Here is a 16,764-nt window from a genome sequence, read left to right as displayed (position 1 = left end):
GGGGGGTCACTGGGATGAACTGGGATGAGCTGGGATGAACCGGGATGAACCGGGGGGGTCACTGGGATGAACTGGGATGAACTGGGGGAGCACTGGGGGGTTACTGGGATGAACTGGGATGAACTGGGATGAACTGGGGGGTCACTGGGATGAACTGGGATGAACTGGGATGAACTGGGGGGTCACTGGGATGAACTGGGGGGGTCACTGGGATGAACTGGGGGGGTCACTGGGATGAACTGGGATGAACTGGGATAAACTGGGATGAACTGGGATGAACTGGGAGCCCCTCTCCAGCCATGGCCGGGGTTTCGTTCGAGGAGTTCTCGGGGTCACTGGGATGAACTGGGATGAACTGGGGGAGCACTGGGGGGTAACTGGGATGAACTGGGATGAGCTGGGATAAACTGGGATGAAGTGGGAGCACTGGGGGGGTCACTGGGATGAACTGGGATGAACTGGGGGGGTCACTGGGATGAACTGGGATGAACTGGGATGAACTGGGAGCCCCTCTCCTCCCCAGCCATGGCCGGGGTCTCGTTCGAGGAGTTCTCGGGGTCACTGGGATGAACTGGGATGAACTGGGATGAACTGGGATGAACTGGGAGCACTGGGAGGGGTCACTGGGATGAACTGGGAGCCCCTCCCCCCCCCAGCCATGGCCGGGGTCTCGTTCGAGGAGTTCTCGGCGCCGCCGGGGGCGGGGCTGGCGCTGGAGCCGCTCTTTGGGGGGAACATTCTGGAAAGCGAAGGAGAACCCGAGGGGGGGCCCGAGGCGGGGCCCGAGGGGGGCGGGGCCTCCACAGCAGCGCCCCTCCCCCCACCCCAGCCCCGCCCCCGGCGCGGGGGGAGGGGAGAGGGGGAGGGGCCGGAGCTGCGGCGGCGCCGACTGAAACTGCAGGGACTGGGACGGCGATGCCGGGAAATACGGCAGGTACGGGACAGAGGGACAGGGGGACAGAGGGACACACGGACACGGGACACGGGGACAGACGGACACGGGACAGACGGACACGGGACAGACGGACACGGGGACAGAGGGACACAGGGACACGGGACAGACGGACACACGGACACGGGACAGACGGACACGGGACAGACGGACACACGGACACGGGACAGACGGACACGGGACAGGGGACACACAGACACGGGGACAGAGGGACACGGGACACACGGACACGGGACAGACGGACACACAGACACACGGACAGGGGACACGGACACACGGACACACGGACACGGGGACAGAGGGACACGGGACAGACGGACATGGGACACAGACACGGGACAGAGGGACAGGGGACACGGGACAGAGGGACACGGACACGGACACGGGACAGACGGACACGGGACAGACGGACATGGGACAGACGGACATGGGACAGACGGACACGGGACAGACGGACACGGGACAGGGGACACGGGACAGGGGACACGGGACAGACGGACACAGGGACACGGGACATGGGACAGAGGGACAGAGGGACACGGACACGGGACAGGGATACGGGATGGGGACACGGGACAGAGGGACATGGACACGGGACAGGGACACGGGACAGAGGGACACGGACATGGACACGGGACACGGGACACGGGACGCGCCCACGGACACGGGATGGGGACACGGACACGAGACACCCGCAAAACACGGGACACAGAACACGCCCATAGGACACGGGACACGCCCCCTTTTACTGACCACACCCCCACAACATGGGCCACGCCCCTTTTACCATTGACCACGCCCCCTTTTCCACTTTTCTGCTGGCCACGCCCCCAAAACACAGGCCACGCCCCTTGGCTCAGGCCACGCCCCTTTTACTGCTGGCCACGCCCACAGGACACGCCCCTTTCACTACTGACCACGCCCCTTTTCTTTGGCCACGCCCCTTTATCTGCCCACACCCTGGGTCCAAGCCCCGCCCTCACAGCCCAAGCCACGCCTCTTTTCATTGAACACACCCCTTTTATTGATTGGCATCCTTTTATTGGCCACTTCCCAGGCTTAAGCCCCGCCCTTTCCCCGGCCACGCCCTTTTTTCCCTGGCCACGCCCCCTTTCCCTGGCCAAGCCCCTTTCCCCGGCCACACTCCCTCTGTGCCATTCCCCTTTCCTGTGGCCACGCCCCCTTTCCCCAGCCACGCCCCTTCCTTTGGCCACGCCCCTTTCCCTGCCCACACCCTGGGTCCAAGCCCCACCCTCACAGCCCAAGCCACGCCCCTTTTCATTGACCACGCCCCTTTTATTGACCAATGAGCTTTTATTGGCCATGCCCTGGGTTAAGCCCCACCCTTTCCCCAGCCACGCCCCTTCCTTTGCCCACGCACCTTTCCATGGCCACGCCCCCTTTCCCAGGCCACGCCCCTTTCCCAGGCCACGCCCCCTTTCCTGGTCACGCCCCCTTTCCTGGCCACGCCCCCACCGTGCCGTGCCCCTCCCCCAGGTGAACGCGCGGGCGCTGCAGAGACTGAGACAGGTGCAGAGAGTGACCCGGAGACTGCAGCTGGAGCGCAGGTGGGGACACACCTGGGACACCTGAGATACACCTGGGATACACCTGAGATACACCTGGGACACCTGAGATACACCTGAGATACACCTGGGGACACCTGGGGACAGCTGGGGACACCTGGGACACCTGAAATACACCTGAGATACACCTGGGGACACCTGAGATACACCTGGGGACACCTGAGATACACCTGAGATACACCTGAGATACACCTGGGGACACCTGAGATACACCTGGGGACACACCTGGGACAGGTGAAACACACCTGAGACACCTGAAATACACCTGAGATACACCTGGGACAGGTGAAACACACCTGGGGACACCTGGGGACACACCTGGGACAGGTGAAACACACCTGAGACACCTGAAATACACCTGAGATACACCTGGGGACACCTGGGATACACCTGGGGACACCTGAGATACACCTGGGGACACCTGGGATACACCTGAAATACACCTGAGATACACCTGAGATACACCTGGGACAGGTGAAACACACCTGAGATACACCTGGGGACACCTGAGATACACCTGAAATACACCTGGGGACACCTGGGGACACCTGAGATACACCTGGGACAGGTGAAACACACCTGAAACACACCTGAAATACACCCGAGATACACCTGGGGACAGCTGGGGACAGGTGAAACACACCTGAAATACACCTGGGGACACCTGAGATACACGTGGGAACATCTGAGATACACCCTGACACACCTGGGACACATCTGGGACAGGGGGACACACCTGGGGACACCTGAGAGACACCTGAAATACACCTGGGACACACCTGGGGACACCTGGGAGACACCTGGGGACACCTGGGACCTGCCCTCGGACCCGCCCCAAAGGGAGGGACACACCTGGGCCACACCCATGGAGGCCACACCCACACCTGGCCCCACCCACACCTGGGCCACGCCCAAGGAGGCCACACCCACCCCAGCCCCGCCCCCGCAGGTTCCTGATGCAGGTGCTGGACTCACACGGGGATCGATACTGGCAGGGACAGCTGACGGTGCTGCTGCAGGTGAGCGACCCAAAAACACCCCAAAACACCCCAAAAACCACCCCAAAAACACCCGAAATAACCCCAAAACACCCCAAAACACCTGAAAACACCCCAAAAACACCCGAAATCACCCCAAAACACCCCAAAAACACCCCAAAAACACCCAAAATCACCCCAAAACACCTGAAACCACCCCAAAAACACCCGAAATCACCCCAAAAACACCTCAAAAACACCCAAAATCACCCCAAAACCACCCAAAACCACCCCAAAAACACCCAAAATAACCCCAAAAACCATCCCAAAACTCCCCCAAGTCGCCCAAAATCCCCCCCAAACTCACCCCAGAATTCCCCCAAACTCCCCCAAAACGCCCCCCAAAATCCCCCCAAAAAACCCCCCAAACCCACCCAAAATCCCCTAAAATGCCTCCAAAAACCCCCAAATCCCTCCAAAAATCCCCAAACCCCCCCAAAACTCCTTCCAAAAATCCCCAAAAACCCCAAAATCCCCCCAAAAATCCCCCCCAATATCCCTCAAATCCCCCCAAAATCCCCCCAGAAAACCCCAAAACCCCCCAAAAATCCCCAAAACTCCTTCCAAAAATCCCCAAAAACACCAAAATCACCCCCAAAAAACCCCAAACCCCCCCAAAGTCCCCAAAATCCCCCCATAACCCCCCCAAACCCACCCAAAAAACCCCAAAATCCCCCCCAAAAAACCCCAAATCCCCCCAAACTCCCCCCAAAATCCCCCCATAATCCCCCCAAACCCACCCAAAAAACCTCAAAATCCCCCCAAAAAACCCCAAATCCTCTAAAACTCCCCAAAATCCCCCCCTGACCCCCCCAAACCCACCCAAAAACCCCAAAATCCCCCCAAAAAACCCCAAATCCTCTAAAACTCCCCCCAAATCCCCCCCTGACCCCCCCAAACCCACCCAAAAAACCCCAAAATCCCCCCCAAAAAACCCCAAATCCCCCCAAACTCCCCCAAATCCCCCCCATGACACCCCCAAACCCACCCAAAAAACCCCAAAATCCCCCCAAAAAACCCCAAAATCTTCTAAAACTCCCCAAAATCCCCCATAATCCCCCCAAACCCACCCAAAAAAACCCCAAAATCTCCCCAAAAAACCCCAAATCCCCCCATAATCCCCCAAACCCACCCAAAAAAACCCCAAATCCCCCCAAACTCCCCCCAAATCCCCCCGACCCCCCCAAACCCACCCAAAAAACCCCAAAATCCCCCCAAAAATCCCCAAAACTCCTTCCAAAAAACCCCAAAATCCCCCCCAAAAAACCCCAAAATCCCCCCAAAAAACCCCAAAATCCTCTAAAACTCCCCAAAATCCCCCCAAACCCACCCAAAAAACCCCAAATCCTCTAAAACTCCCCAAAATCCCCCCATAATCCCCCCAAACCCACCCAAAAAACCCCAAATCCCCCCAAAAAACCCCAAATCCCTCCAAACTCCCCCCAAACCCACCCAGAAACCCCAAATCCCCCCAAAAAACCCCAAATCCCCCCAAACTCCCCCCAAAATCTCCCCATAATCCCCCCAAACCCACCCAAAAAACCCCAAAATCCCCCCAAACTCCCCCCAAATTCCCCCGACCCCCCCCAAACCCACCGAAAAAACCCCAAAATGCCCCCAAAAAACCCCAAATCCCCTAAAACTCCCCAAAATTCCCCCCATAACCCCCCCAAACCCACCCAAAATCCCCCAAAATTGCCCCCCAAAAAACCCCAAATCCTCTAAAACTCCCCCCAAATCCCCCCATAATCCCCCCAAACCCACCCAAAAAACCCCAAAATCCCCCCCAAAAAACCCCAAATCCCCCCAAACTCCCCCAAATCCCCCCCTGACCCCCCCAAACCCACCCAAAAAACCCCAAAATCCCCCCAAAATCCTCTAAAATTCCCCCAAAATCCCCCCCTGACCCCCCCAAACCCACCCAAAAAACCCCAAAATCCCCCCCAAAAAACCCCAAATCCCCCCAAACTCCCCCAGAATCCCCCCATAACCCCCCCAAACCCACCCAAAATCCCCCAAAATCCCCCCAAAATCCTCTAAAATTCCCCCAAAATCCCCCCTGACCCCCCCAAACCCACCCAAAAAACCCCAAAATCCCCCCCAAAAAACCCCAAATCCCCCCAAACTCCCCCCAAATCCCCCCTGACCCCCCCAAACCCACCCAAAAACCCCAAAATCCCCCCAAAAAACCCCAAATCCCCTAAAACTCCCCAAAATTCCCCCCGTAACCCCCCCAACCCACCCAAAAAACCCCAAAATGCCCCAAAATCCCCCCAAACTCCCCCAAATCCCCCCAAAATCCCCCCCTGACCCCCCCCAAACCCACCCAAAAAACCCCAAAATCTTCCCAAAAAACCCCAAATCCCCTAAAACTCCCCAAAATTCCCCCATAACCCCCCAAACCCACCCAAAAACCCCCAAAATCCCCCCCAAAAAACCCCAAAATCCTCTAAAATTCCCCCAAAATCCCCCCCTGACCCCCCCAAACCCACCCAAAATCCCCCAAAATTGCCCCCCAAAAAACCCCAAATCCCCCCAAACTCCCCCCAAATCCCCCCAGAAAACCCCAACCCCCCCCAAAATCCCCCAAACTCCCCCAGAATCCCCCCATAACCCCCCCAAACCCACCCAAAAACCCCAAATCCCCCCAAAATCCCCCCAAAATCCCCCCCTGACCCCCCCAATTTTCCCGTCAGGACGAGGGGGGTCCCCCCGGGGGGGTCCCGGGCGCCCCCACCCCCCGGCAACGCCGAGAACGAACCCCCCGAGAGGGGCCCCGCCCCTCCCCCCACCCCCCCCGAGCCCCCCCCGGAGCCCCCCGGCCTCAAACGGCGCCGCCGGGACCCCCAAAGGGGGGGGGGAGGGCGCAGGGACAGGGGGGGACCCCAAAACCCCGACGGGGGAACCCCAAAGGTACCGGGGATGGGGGAGGGGCTGGGGGGGGTTTGGGGGGTCTGGGGGGGATTTGGGGGGATTTTGGGGGGTCTGGGGGGGATTTGGGGGGATTTTGGGGGGATTTTGGGGATGATTTGGGGGGGATTTGGGGGGGATTTAGGGGGGTTTGGGGGGGATTTGGGGGGTTTGGGGGGAATTTGGGGGGATTTTGGGGGGATTTGGGGATGATTTTGGGGGGATTTGGGGGGCGTTTGGGGATGATTTTGGGGGGATTTGGGGGGATTTAGGGATGATTTTGGGGGGGTTTTGGGGATGATTTTGGGGGGATTTGGGGGGCGTTTGGGGGGGATTTAGGCAGAGTTTGGGGGATTTGGGGTTGGTTTTGGGGGATTTCGGGTTGGTTTTGGGGGGATTTGGGGGGCGTTTGGGGGGATTTGGGGATGATTTGGGGGGATTTGGGGGCAGTTTGGGAGGTCTGTGGTGGTTTAGGGTTGATTTTAAGAGGGTTGGGGTTGATTTTGGGGGGGTTGGGGGGGTTTGGGGATGATTTGGGGGGATTTGGGGGGGTTTGGGAGAGTTTGGGGGGATTTGGGGAAAGTTTGGGGTTGATTTTGGGGGGTTTGGGGGGATTTGGGTTCAGGGATGGTTTGGGGGGCTCCAGAGGGGTTTGGGGGCTGATGTGGGGGGCTTTGGGGGGGATTTCAGGAGGTTTGGGGATGATTTTGGGGGGTTTTGAGGAATTTGGGGATGATTTTGGGGGATTTGGGGGGGCGGTTTGGGGGTCTGGGGATTATTTGGGGGGAATTGAGGAAAGTTTGGGGGTTGGGGTTAATTTTGGGGTTCAGGGGTGATTTTGGGGTTAATTTTGGGGTTTAGGAGAGGTTTTGGGGTTCAGGGGAGGTTTTGGGGTTGATTTTGGGGTTCAGGGATAATTCTGGGTTTAATTTTGGGGTCACTTTTGGGGTCTGACCCCTCCCCCCCTCTCCCCACAGCCCAAGGGGGGGGAGGAGGCGGCTCTGGGCCCCTCCCCCACCTGGACCCCCCCCAGCCCCCCCGAAAAGCCCCCGAGGATCCCCAAATTCTCCAGCCCCGACTTCGACTGAACCCCCAAAACCCCAAAAACCCCTCAATAAACCCCAAAAACAAACTCCAAAACCTTTCAATTCTCTATTTCGGGGACTCCCAAAGTTGGGGGGACCCCCCCAAAACCCTTCACGAGGATCAAGGGGGGGGGTCCCCAAAATTTGGGGTGATTTTGGGGGGTCCCTCAGAGGTCCTTGAGCCACTGGAGGTTGGGTCCCTCCTTGTCACAGGGGTGCGAGGGGACATCGGGGAGGTTCCCATCGTCCCGCACTGGAACTGGGGGGGGAAATTTCGGGGGGCTCAGGGGGGGGTCCCCAAAATTCAGGGGGAGGGGTTTGGGGGTCCCCAAAATTCAGGGGGACCCCCAAACCCCGGATTTTGGGAGAAATTTGGGGTCTCAGGGGGGTCCTGAGGGGGATTTGGGGGTCCTGAGGGGGATTTGGGGGTCCCAGGTGAGAATTTGGGGGGTCCCTGGGGGGGATTTTGGGGTCCATGAGCGGTTTGGGGGTGATTTTAGGGGAATTTTAGGTTGATTTTGGGACTTTTTGGGATATTTTGTGTGCAGGACGTGGTTTTGGGGGCGATTTTAGGATATTTTTAAGCTAATTTCGGAATATTTTGGGTGCAAGACGTGGTTTGGGGCAGTTTCAGGGAATTTTTAGGTTGGTTTGGGGCTATTTTGAGATATTTTGGGTGGTCTGGGGGAGATTTAAAGTTCTTTTTAGGTAAATTTTGGAATATTTTGGGTGCAGGGCAGAGTTTGGGGCAGTTTCAGGTTAATTTCAGGTTAATTTCGGGTTAATTTTGGGATATTTTTGGTTCTATACCAGGATAGGTGTAGGGCACAGTTTGGGGCAGTTACAGGTTAATTTTGAGTTAATTTTAGGTTAATTTTTAGGGTAATTTTAGGTTGATTTTATGTTAATTTGGGGTTGATTTTGGGACATTTTGGGCTCCATACTGGGATAGGTGTAGGGTACAGTTTGAAATTAATTTTAGGTTAATTTTAGGTTAATTTTGGGTTAATTTTGGGTTGATTTTAGGATATTTTGGGCTCCATACCAGGGTAGGTGTAGGGCACAGTTTGGGGCAGTTTAAGGTTATTTTTAGGTTGATTTTGGGTTGATTTGGGGATATTTTGGGCTCCATACCAGGGCAGGTGTAGGGCACAGTTTAATTATATTTTTAGGTTAATTTTGGGTTGATTTTGGGTTGATTTTAGGATATTTTGGGCTCCATACCAGGGTAGGTGTAGGGCACAGTTTGGGGCAGTTTAAGGTTAATTTTGGGTTGATTTTAGGATATTTTGGGCTCCATACCAGGGTAGGTGTAGGGCACAGTTTAATGTTATTTTTAGGTTAATTTTGGGTTAATTTTGGGTTGATTTGGGGTATTTTGGGCTCCATACCAGGGTAGGTGTAGGGCGTGGCCCTGTTGATCATTCCCGAGTATTTGGCGTAGGGGCTCAGCAGCGGCGACACCAACGCTGGGGAAGGGGCACGAGGGGGGGTCAGGGGAGCTCCGTGAGACCCCCAAAAACCCCCAAAAACCCCCAAATTCCCCCCAAAACCCCCAGGGCCTCACCCACGGCGGCGATGGCGAGGCTGGCGGCGATCACCGGCTCCTTGGCCCACAGAGCCCGCAGGGCATTGCCCAGGCCTGGGGAAAAGGGGGCTCAGAGACCCAAAAACACCCCAAAAACACCCAAAAACACTCCAAAAACACCCAAAAACACCCCAAAAACACCCCAAAACACCCCAAACCACCCCAAAAACACCCCAAAAACACCCAAAACCACCCCAAAACCACCCCAAAAACACCCAAAAACACTCCAAAAACACCCAAAAATCACTTCAGGCCTCCCCAAGAATCCTAAAATTCCCCCCAGATTCATCACCCTGCTCGGGATCCCTCAATTCTCCCAAATTCTCTTCACTCCATTCCCTAATTCAGTTCCAAATGCTCTCAGTTTCACCCAAATCCCCTCAATTTAACCCAATTCCCCTCAGAACCTCCCAAATTTCCCCGTAATCCCCTCAATTTCCCCCAAATCCCCTCAAATTCCCCAAAATCCCCTCAATTTCCCCCCAAATCCCCTCAGAACCCCCTCAATTTCCCCCAAATCCCCTCAATTTCCCCCAAATCCCCTCAAATTCACCAAAATCCCCTCAATTTCCCCCCAAATCCCCTCAATTTTCCCCTAAATCTTCTCAATTTCCCCCAAATCCCCTCAGAAGCCCCACAATTTCCCCTAAATCCCTTCAATTTCCCTCAGAACCCCCTCAATTTCCCCCAAATCCCTCAGTTTCCCCCAAATTCCCTCAGAACCCCCACAATTTCCCCAAATCCCCTCAATTTCTCCCAAATTCCCTCCAATTTCCCCCAAATCCCCTCAGAACCCCCACAGTTTTCCCCAAATCCCCTCAATTTCCCCAAATCCCCTCAATTTCCCTCAGAACCCCTCAGTTTCCCCCAAACCCCCTCAGAACCCCCTCAGTTTTCCCCAAATCCCCTCAGTTTCCCCCAAATCCCCTCAGTTTCCCCCAAACCCCTCAGAACCCCCACAATTTCCCCCAAATCCCCTCAGTTTCCCCCAAAACCCCCCACCACACCCCAATTCTCCTCCCCCCACCCCAAACCCCCTGATTTCCAACCCGGAACCCCAAATTTCCCCCAATTTTCCCCAATTTCCCCTCAGGATCCCTCCCCTCCCCCCTCCTCTCCCCTCACTCACGTCCCGCCATCCCCTCCCCCCGCCCAAGGGCGTCCCGCGCGCGGCGCTGGCGCGATGACGTCACGCGCTCGCGCAAAGCCGCGAGGCGCGCGCGCGCGTTCCGCTGACGTCATCGCGCCGCGGTGGGCGGAGCCTGGGCGGGAACCGAAAGGGAAAGTGGGGAGAGAACCCGGTAAAAGGGGGGGGGGGAGGGGAGAGAACCCCGAATTTGGGGGGTCCCGAGGGGTCCCCAAAGGGAGGGGGGAGGGGAGAAGGGTGGGGGGACCCCGATTTGGGGAGATTTTGGGGCTGGGGGAGGTCCCAAATCCGGAAGGGGGGAGGGGGAGGGGTCCTCAAATTGAGGGGAGTGGGAGGTTTGGAGGTGGGGGGCGGGTCCTGAATTGGGTGGGGGGTCCCAAATGTGGGGAGGGGGAGGGTAAACAAGGCCGCCCCCCCCCCTCTCCAGAGACCCCCGCCCGCCATGGGGACCCTGCGCTGGCTGGAGGGGGAGGGGCTGGACACGCTGGACCTGCTGGTGCCCGCCTGGGAGCGCCCAGGTAGGAATTTTGGGGAGGGGGTCGGGCTCGGGGGTGACCCCCTCCCCAAATTCTGACCCCTCCTCTCCCCCCCAGGTGCCGAGGAGGAGCCCTGGGAAGCGCCCAAGCGCCGGGGGGGCTCGGGGGGCTCCGGGGCAGCGAAGCCCCCAACCCCCGCCAAAGCCAAGAGGAAGGCGCGGGGACCCCCCCCAAAACCCCGCGGGACCCCCAAAAGCCCCTCCCCAAGCTCCCAAGGGGTCCCAGGGGTGCGGGACCCCCAAAATCCCCTCGGGGAGCCCCCAGAGCCCCCCCCAGCCCCAGCGGAGCGCTTGGGGGTCCAACCCCCCCCCCCTTGGGGACACGGGGGGAGCCCCCCCTGCGACCCCCCCCCAGCCTGGGGCTGCAAACTCCCGCCTTGGGGTCCCCTCAGCGCCCCCCAAAATCCTCCCCAGGGCCATCAGAGCTCCCTCAGCGCCCCCCAAAATCCTCCCCAGAGCCATCAGAGCCCCCTCAGCGCCCCCCAAAATCCTCCCCAGAGCCACCTGAGCCCCCTCAGGGACCCCCAAAATCCCCCCCAGAGCCACTCAGACCCTCCCTGCGACCCCTCCCCAGCCCAGGGGTCCAAACCCTTTCCCTGGGGCCACCAGAGCCCCCTCAGGGACCCGCAAAATCCCCCCCAGGTCCACCAGAGACCCCTCAGCAGCCCCCAGACCCACCAGAGCCCCCTCAACACCCCCCAAAATCCCCCTCAGGCCCCCCAAAGCCCCCTCAGCGCCCCCCAAAATCCCCCTCAGGCCCCCCAGACTCACCAAAGCCCCCTCAACGCCCCCCAAACTCCCCCCCAGACCCCCCTCAGCAGCCCCCAGACTCACCAAAGCCCCCTCAGCAGCCCCCAGACTCACCAGAGCCCCCTCAAAGCCCCCCAAACTCCCCCCCAGAGCCCCCTCAGCAGCCCCCAGACTCACCAGAGCCCCCTCAACGCCCCCCAAAGTCCCCCTCAGGCCCCCCAGACTCACCAAAGCCCCCTCAACGCCCCCCAAACTCCTCCCCAGAGCCCCCTCAGCAGCCCCCAGACTCACCAAAGCCCCCTCAGCAGCCCCCAGACTCACCAGACCCCTCTCAGCAGCCCCCAGACTCACCAGAGCCCCCTCAGCGCCCCCCAAACTCCCCCCGAGACCCCCCTGAGCAGCCCCCAGACTCACCAGACCCCCCTGAGCAGCCCCCAGACTCACCAGACCCCCCTCAGCAACCCCCAGACTCACCCAAGCCCCCTCAGCGCTCCCCTGGCCCCGCCCCCACCTCCCTCCCCTCACGATCCTGCGGGGGCGGAGCCGGACGCGCTCGCGCTTTCCCGCCAATTGCGGGCGCTGCTGCGCACGCGCCCCGCGGGTCTCTCGCTGTTCCAGCTGCGCGCCGCCTACAGCGCCACCTACCGGCGGCCATTGCCCATGGGCGGCGCCGCCTCCGCCCGACTGCGCCTGCGCCACCTGCCCGGGGCCCCGCTGCGCATGCGCGGTTGCGGGGTGCAGATGCGCGTGTTGCCGCCCCCTGGCGGCGCGGAGGACCCGGAGGGGTGGGAGGGGGAGGGGACCCCGCGAGCGGCGTCACCGAATCGCGACAGGACCCCCCCGGCGACCCCCGGCACGGCCAGAGCCGCGGGGTGCGACAATCCCCGTGTCGCGACCGCCGGGGTGTCCCCGAGCTGTGTCACCCCCCCTATCGCGACATCCGCCGTGTCCCCGCCCCCTGTCAGCCCTCGTGTCGCGACCTCCGCGGTGTCACCACCCCCTGTCGCGACACCCAGGGTGTCCCCAAGCTCTGTCAACCCCCCTATCGCGACCCCCAAAGTGTCCCCGAGCTCTGTCACCCCCCATATCGCGACACCCAGGGTGTCCCCAAGCTCTGTCATCCCCCATATCGCGACCCCCAAAGTGTCCCCGAGCTCTGTCACCCCTCGTGTCGCGACCCCCGCGGTGTCCCCGCCCCCTGGCGCGACCCCCAGGGTGTCCCCACCCCCTGTCGCCCCCCCCTATCGCGACCCCCAGGGTGTCCCCGCCCCCTATCGCGACACCCAGAGTGTCCCCAACCTCTGTCACCTCCCCTATCGTGACACTCAGAGTGTCCCCATCCCCCACCACCTCCCCTGTCGCGACCCCCAGGGTGTCCCCAAGCTCTGTCACCCCCCATATCGCGACACCCAGAGTGTCCCCGCCCCCTATCGCGACCCCCAGGGTGTCCCCGCCCCCTGTCGCGACCCCCAGGGTGTCCCCACCCCCTGTCGCGACCCCCGCGGTGTCCCCGAAGCCCCCCGAGCGCTGCACTCTCCTCTAGGGGCGGCTCCGAGCCCAAATCCGGGCGATTTTCCCCCAAAACTGAGCAATAAAAAGTTCCAAAAGCGTCGATTCCATTAAAGCTCATTAAGGGGTTTAATTAAGGGGGGTCCTCACGTGACCCGGGGGTGGGGTGGGGTTTTTTTGGGGTGAATTTGGGGGTTTTTGGGGTGTCCCGTCGGTGGGGGAGGGGCGCCGTGGGGCAGAGCCTGTGGGGAGGGGGAGGGGAGGGTCAAGGAGGGTCCTGGGACCCTCCCCCCCTTTTCCTGCTGTAATTAATAGCGAGGTTAATTAATGAGGGGAGGGGCACGAGCCTCCCAAATCCACTCAAAATCCACCCAAAAAACACCCGAAAATCCACTGAACCACCCAAAAAACACCCAAAACCCCCCAAAATCCACCCAAAACCTTCAAAATCCACCCAAAATCCACCCAAAACCCCAAATCCACTCAAAATCCACCCAAAAAACACCCAAAAATCCACTGAACCCCCCAAATCCACCCAAAACCCGCCAAAATCCACCCAAAACCCCCCAAAATCCACTCAAAACCCCCCAAATCCACCCAAAACCCGCCAAAATCCACTCAAAATCCACCCAAATCCACCCAAAACCCCCAAATCCACTCAAAATCCACCCAAAAAACACCCAAAAATCCACTGAACCACCCAAAAAACACCCAAAACCCGCCAAAATCCACCCAAATCCACCCAAAACCCCCAAATCCACTCAAAATCCACCCAAAAATCCACTGAACCCCCAAAATCCACCCAAAATCAACTCAAAACCCCCTAAAATCAACTCAAAACCCCCCAAATCCACTCAAAACCCTCAAAATCCACGCAAAAAACACCCAAAAATCCACTGAACCACCCAAAATCCACCCAAACCCCCAAAAATCCACTCAAAACCCCCCAAAAATCCACTCAAAACCCCCCAAAATCCCCCAAACTCCCCCTAAAATCCCCTGAACACCCCCAAAAATCCCCCAAACCCCCCAAAAATCCACTCAAACCTCTCAAAATCCCCTGAAAATCCCCCAAATCCCCCAAACCCCCCCCAAATCCCCCAAAAATCCCCCAAGACCCCCTAAAATCCCCCAAATTCCCAAAATCCCCCCAAAATCCCCCAAATCCCCCCCAAACCCCCCAAAAATCCACTCGAAACCCCCCCAAACCCCCCGAAAATCCCCCCAAATCCCCTCAATCCCCCAAACTCCCCCCAATCCCCCCGAAAATTCCCTCAAACTCCCCCAAATCCCCCCAACCCTCCCAGACCCCCCCAAATCCCCCCAAATCCCAAAAATCCCCCCCAAAATCCCCCAAAATCCCCCCCAAATCCCCCAAAATCCCCCCAAAATCCCCCCAAATCCCCTCAATCCCCCAAACTCCCCCCAAATCCCCCCAAAATCCCCCCAAATCCCCCAAAATCCCCCAAATCCCCCAAAATCCCCCAAAATTTCCCCAAATCCCCCAAATCCCCCCCAAACTCCCCCAAATCCCCCCAAACCCCCCCAAAATCCCCCAAACCCCCCCAAATCCCCCCAAAATCCCCCCAAAATCCCCCCAAACCCCCCCAAATCCCCCCAAATCCCCCAAAATCCCCCAAAATCCCCCCAAATCCCTCAAATCCCCCCAAATCCCCCCCAAAACCCCCAAAATCAGCCAAATCCCCCCCAAATCCCCCCAAAATCCCCCAAATCCCTCAAAAATCCCCCCAAATCCCCCCAAACTCCCCCAAATCCCCCCCAAATCCCCCCCAAATCCCCCCAAAATCCCCCCAAAGTCCCCCCAAATCCCCCACAAATCCCCCCAAAATCCCCCCAAACTCCCCCAAAATCCCCCCAAACTCCCCCAAAATTTCCCCAAATCCCCCCAAAATCCCCCCAAATCCCCCCCAAAATTTCCCCAAATCCCCCCAAAATCCCCCCAAAATCCCCCCAAATCCCCCAAAATCCCCCAAAAATCCCTCAAACCCCCCAACTTCCCCTCGAAGCCCCCGAAAATCCCCCCAGCCCCCCCCAAATCCCCCCAAAATCCCCAAAATTTCCCCAAATCCCCAAAATCCCCCAAAAATCCCCCAGATGCCCCCACAATCCCCCAAACCCCCCCAAAGTCCCCTAAAATCCCCCAAACCCCCCCAAAATCCCCCCAAATCCCCTCTAAATCCCCCAAATCCCCCCAAATCCCCCCAAAATCCCCCCAAATCCCCCAAATCCCCCCAAATCCTCCCAAAATCCCCCCAAACTCCCCCAAATCCCCCCAAATCCCCCCCAAATCCCCCCCAAATCCCCCCAAATCCCCCCAAAATCCCCAAAATCCCCCCAAAATCCCCCCAAAATCCCCCCCAAATCCCCCCAAAATGCCCCCAAAATCCCCCCAAATCCCCTCAAAATCCCCCAAAAATCCCTCAAACCCCCCAACTTCCCCTCGAAGCCCCCGAAAATCCCCCCAGCCCCCCAAATCCCCCCAAATCCCCCCAAACCCCCCCAAAATCCCCCCAAAAATCCCCCAAATCCCCCAAAATCCCCCAAAATCCCCCCAAAATCCCCCCAAATCCCCCCAAAATCCCCCCAAAATCCCCCCAAATCCCCCCAAAATCCCCCCAAAATCCCCCCAAATCCCCCCCAAATCCCCCCAAAACCCCCCAAACCCCCCCAGCCCCCCCAAACCCCGGTACCTGGGGGGTCTCAGAGCAGCAGCGCCGCCCCCAGCCCCAGCAGGAGCCCCCCAGTTTGGGGGTCCCGGGGGGTTTCGGGGGGCGCCCGAGGGGGACCCCCGGTAACAGGGGGGGGGGGGCTCGGCCAGGGGGGGCTCCTGGGTCCAGCTCAGCTCTGGGGGGGATTTTGGGGGGGTCAGGGGGGGGGTTTGGGGGGGTCTTGGGGGGATTTTGGGGGGGTCTGGAAGGGATTTTGGGGGGGTCTGGGGGGGTCTGGGGGGGACACGGGGGGTCAGGGGGGGTTTGGGGGGGTCTGGGGGGGATTTGGGGGGGTCTGGGGGGGATTTGGGGGAAATTTGGGGGAAATTTGGGGGGGTCTGGGGACTTTTGGGGGGTCTGGGAGGGGTTTGGGGGGGATTTGGGGGGGGTTGGGGGGGTTCGGGGAGGGGTTTGGGGGGGATTTGGGGGTCAGGGGGGGATTTTGGGGGGTCTGGGGGGATTTGGGGGGGATTTGGGGGTTCGGGGAGGGGTTTGGGTGTTGTTTTGGGGGGTCAGGGGGGGGTTTTGGGGGTCTGGGGAGGGGTTTGGGGGGGATTTGGGGGGGTTGGGGGGGTTTGGGGAGGGGTTGTGGGGGATTTTGGGGGGTCTCGGGGGGTTTGGGGGTCTGGGGGATTTTGGGGGGTCTGGGGAGGGGTTTGGGGGGGTCAGGGGGGATTTTGGGGGGTCTGGGGAGGGGTCTGGGGGGATTTTGGGGGGATTTGGGGGGGTTGGGGGGGTTCGGGGAGGGGTTTGGGGGGATTTGGGGGGGATTTGGGGGTCAGGGGGGGATTTTGGGGGGTCTGGGGGGATTTGGGGGGGATTTGGGGGTTCGGGGAGGGTTTTGGGGGTTGTTTTGGGGGGTCAGGGGGGGATTTGGGGGGATTTGGGGGGTCTGGGGGGATTTTTGGGGGTCTGGGGAGGGGTTTGGGGGGATTA

At 59.4% G+C, this 16,764-nt stretch overlaps 2 protein-coding genes across 2 annotated transcripts; one reads left to right on the top strand and one right to left on the bottom strand.

Moving 5' to 3' along the window:
- Positions 1-7,623: 7,623 nt before the first annotated feature.
- NDUFA3 (NADH:ubiquinone oxidoreductase subunit A3) lies at positions 7,624-10,349 on the bottom strand. The gene is made up of 4 exons (XM_058859736.1): positions 10,288-10,349; positions 9,138-9,212; positions 8,962-9,039; positions 7,624-7,829 (listed from the first exon to the last, which is right to left on the bottom strand). Exons 1-4 carry the CDS (start codon positions 10,295-10,297, stop codon positions 7,738-7,740), a joined length of 255 nt encoding a protein of 84 aa, XP_058715719.1. The 5' UTR covers positions 10,298-10,349; the 3' UTR covers positions 7,624-7,737.
- A 44-nt stretch (positions 10,350-10,393) lies between these two features.
- On the top strand, positions 10,394-13,133 carry LOC131589787 (uncharacterized). The gene is made up of 5 exons (XM_058859564.1): positions 10,394-10,459; positions 10,733-10,823; positions 10,899-11,554; positions 11,648-12,462; positions 13,064-13,133. The coding sequence occupies exons 2-5, from the start codon at positions 10,748-10,750 to the stop codon at positions 13,131-13,133; spliced, it is 1,617 nt and encodes a 538-aa protein (XP_058715547.1). The 5' UTR covers positions 10,394-10,459; positions 10,733-10,747.
- Positions 13,134-16,764: the final 3,631 nt, after the last annotated feature.

This window comes from Poecile atricapillus, chromosome 30 (genome assembly GCF_030490865.1).
Source record: "Poecile atricapillus isolate bPoeAtr1 chromosome 30, bPoeAtr1.hap1, whole genome shotgun sequence".
NCBI classification, from domain to species: domain Eukaryota; kingdom Metazoa; phylum Chordata; class Aves; order Passeriformes; family Paridae; genus Poecile; species Poecile atricapillus.
This window is presented reverse-complemented; position numbering and strand designations above follow the sequence as displayed.

What these genes read in the sequence shown, in the direction of transcription:
- NDUFA3 (XM_058859736.1), bottom strand. An exon ending in CCTCGCCATCGCCGCCGTGG is followed by an intron (nt 9,040 to 9,137) that starts GTGAGGCCCTGG and finishes CCCCTTCCCCAG; the next exon opens with CGTTGGTGTCGCCGCTGCTG. An exon ending in CACGCCCTACACCTACCCTG is followed by an intron (nt 7,830 to 8,961) that starts GTATGGAGCCCA and finishes TTCCCCCCCCAG; the next exon opens with TTCCAGTGCGGGACGATGGG.
- LOC131589787 (XM_058859564.1), top strand. Translation starts at nt 10,748, where the DNA reads ATGGGGACCCTGCGCTGGCTGGAGGGGGAGGGGCTGGACACGCTGGAC. An exon ending in GCCCGCCTGGGAGCGCCCAG is followed by an intron (nt 10,824 to 10,898) that starts GTAGGAATTTTG and finishes TCTCCCCCCCAG; the next exon opens with GTGCCGAGGAGGAGCCCTGG. An exon ending in GGCACGGCCAGAGCCGCGGG is followed by an intron (nt 12,463 to 13,063) that starts GTGCGACAATCC and finishes CGCGACCCCCAG; the next exon opens with GGTGTCCCCACCCCCTGTCG.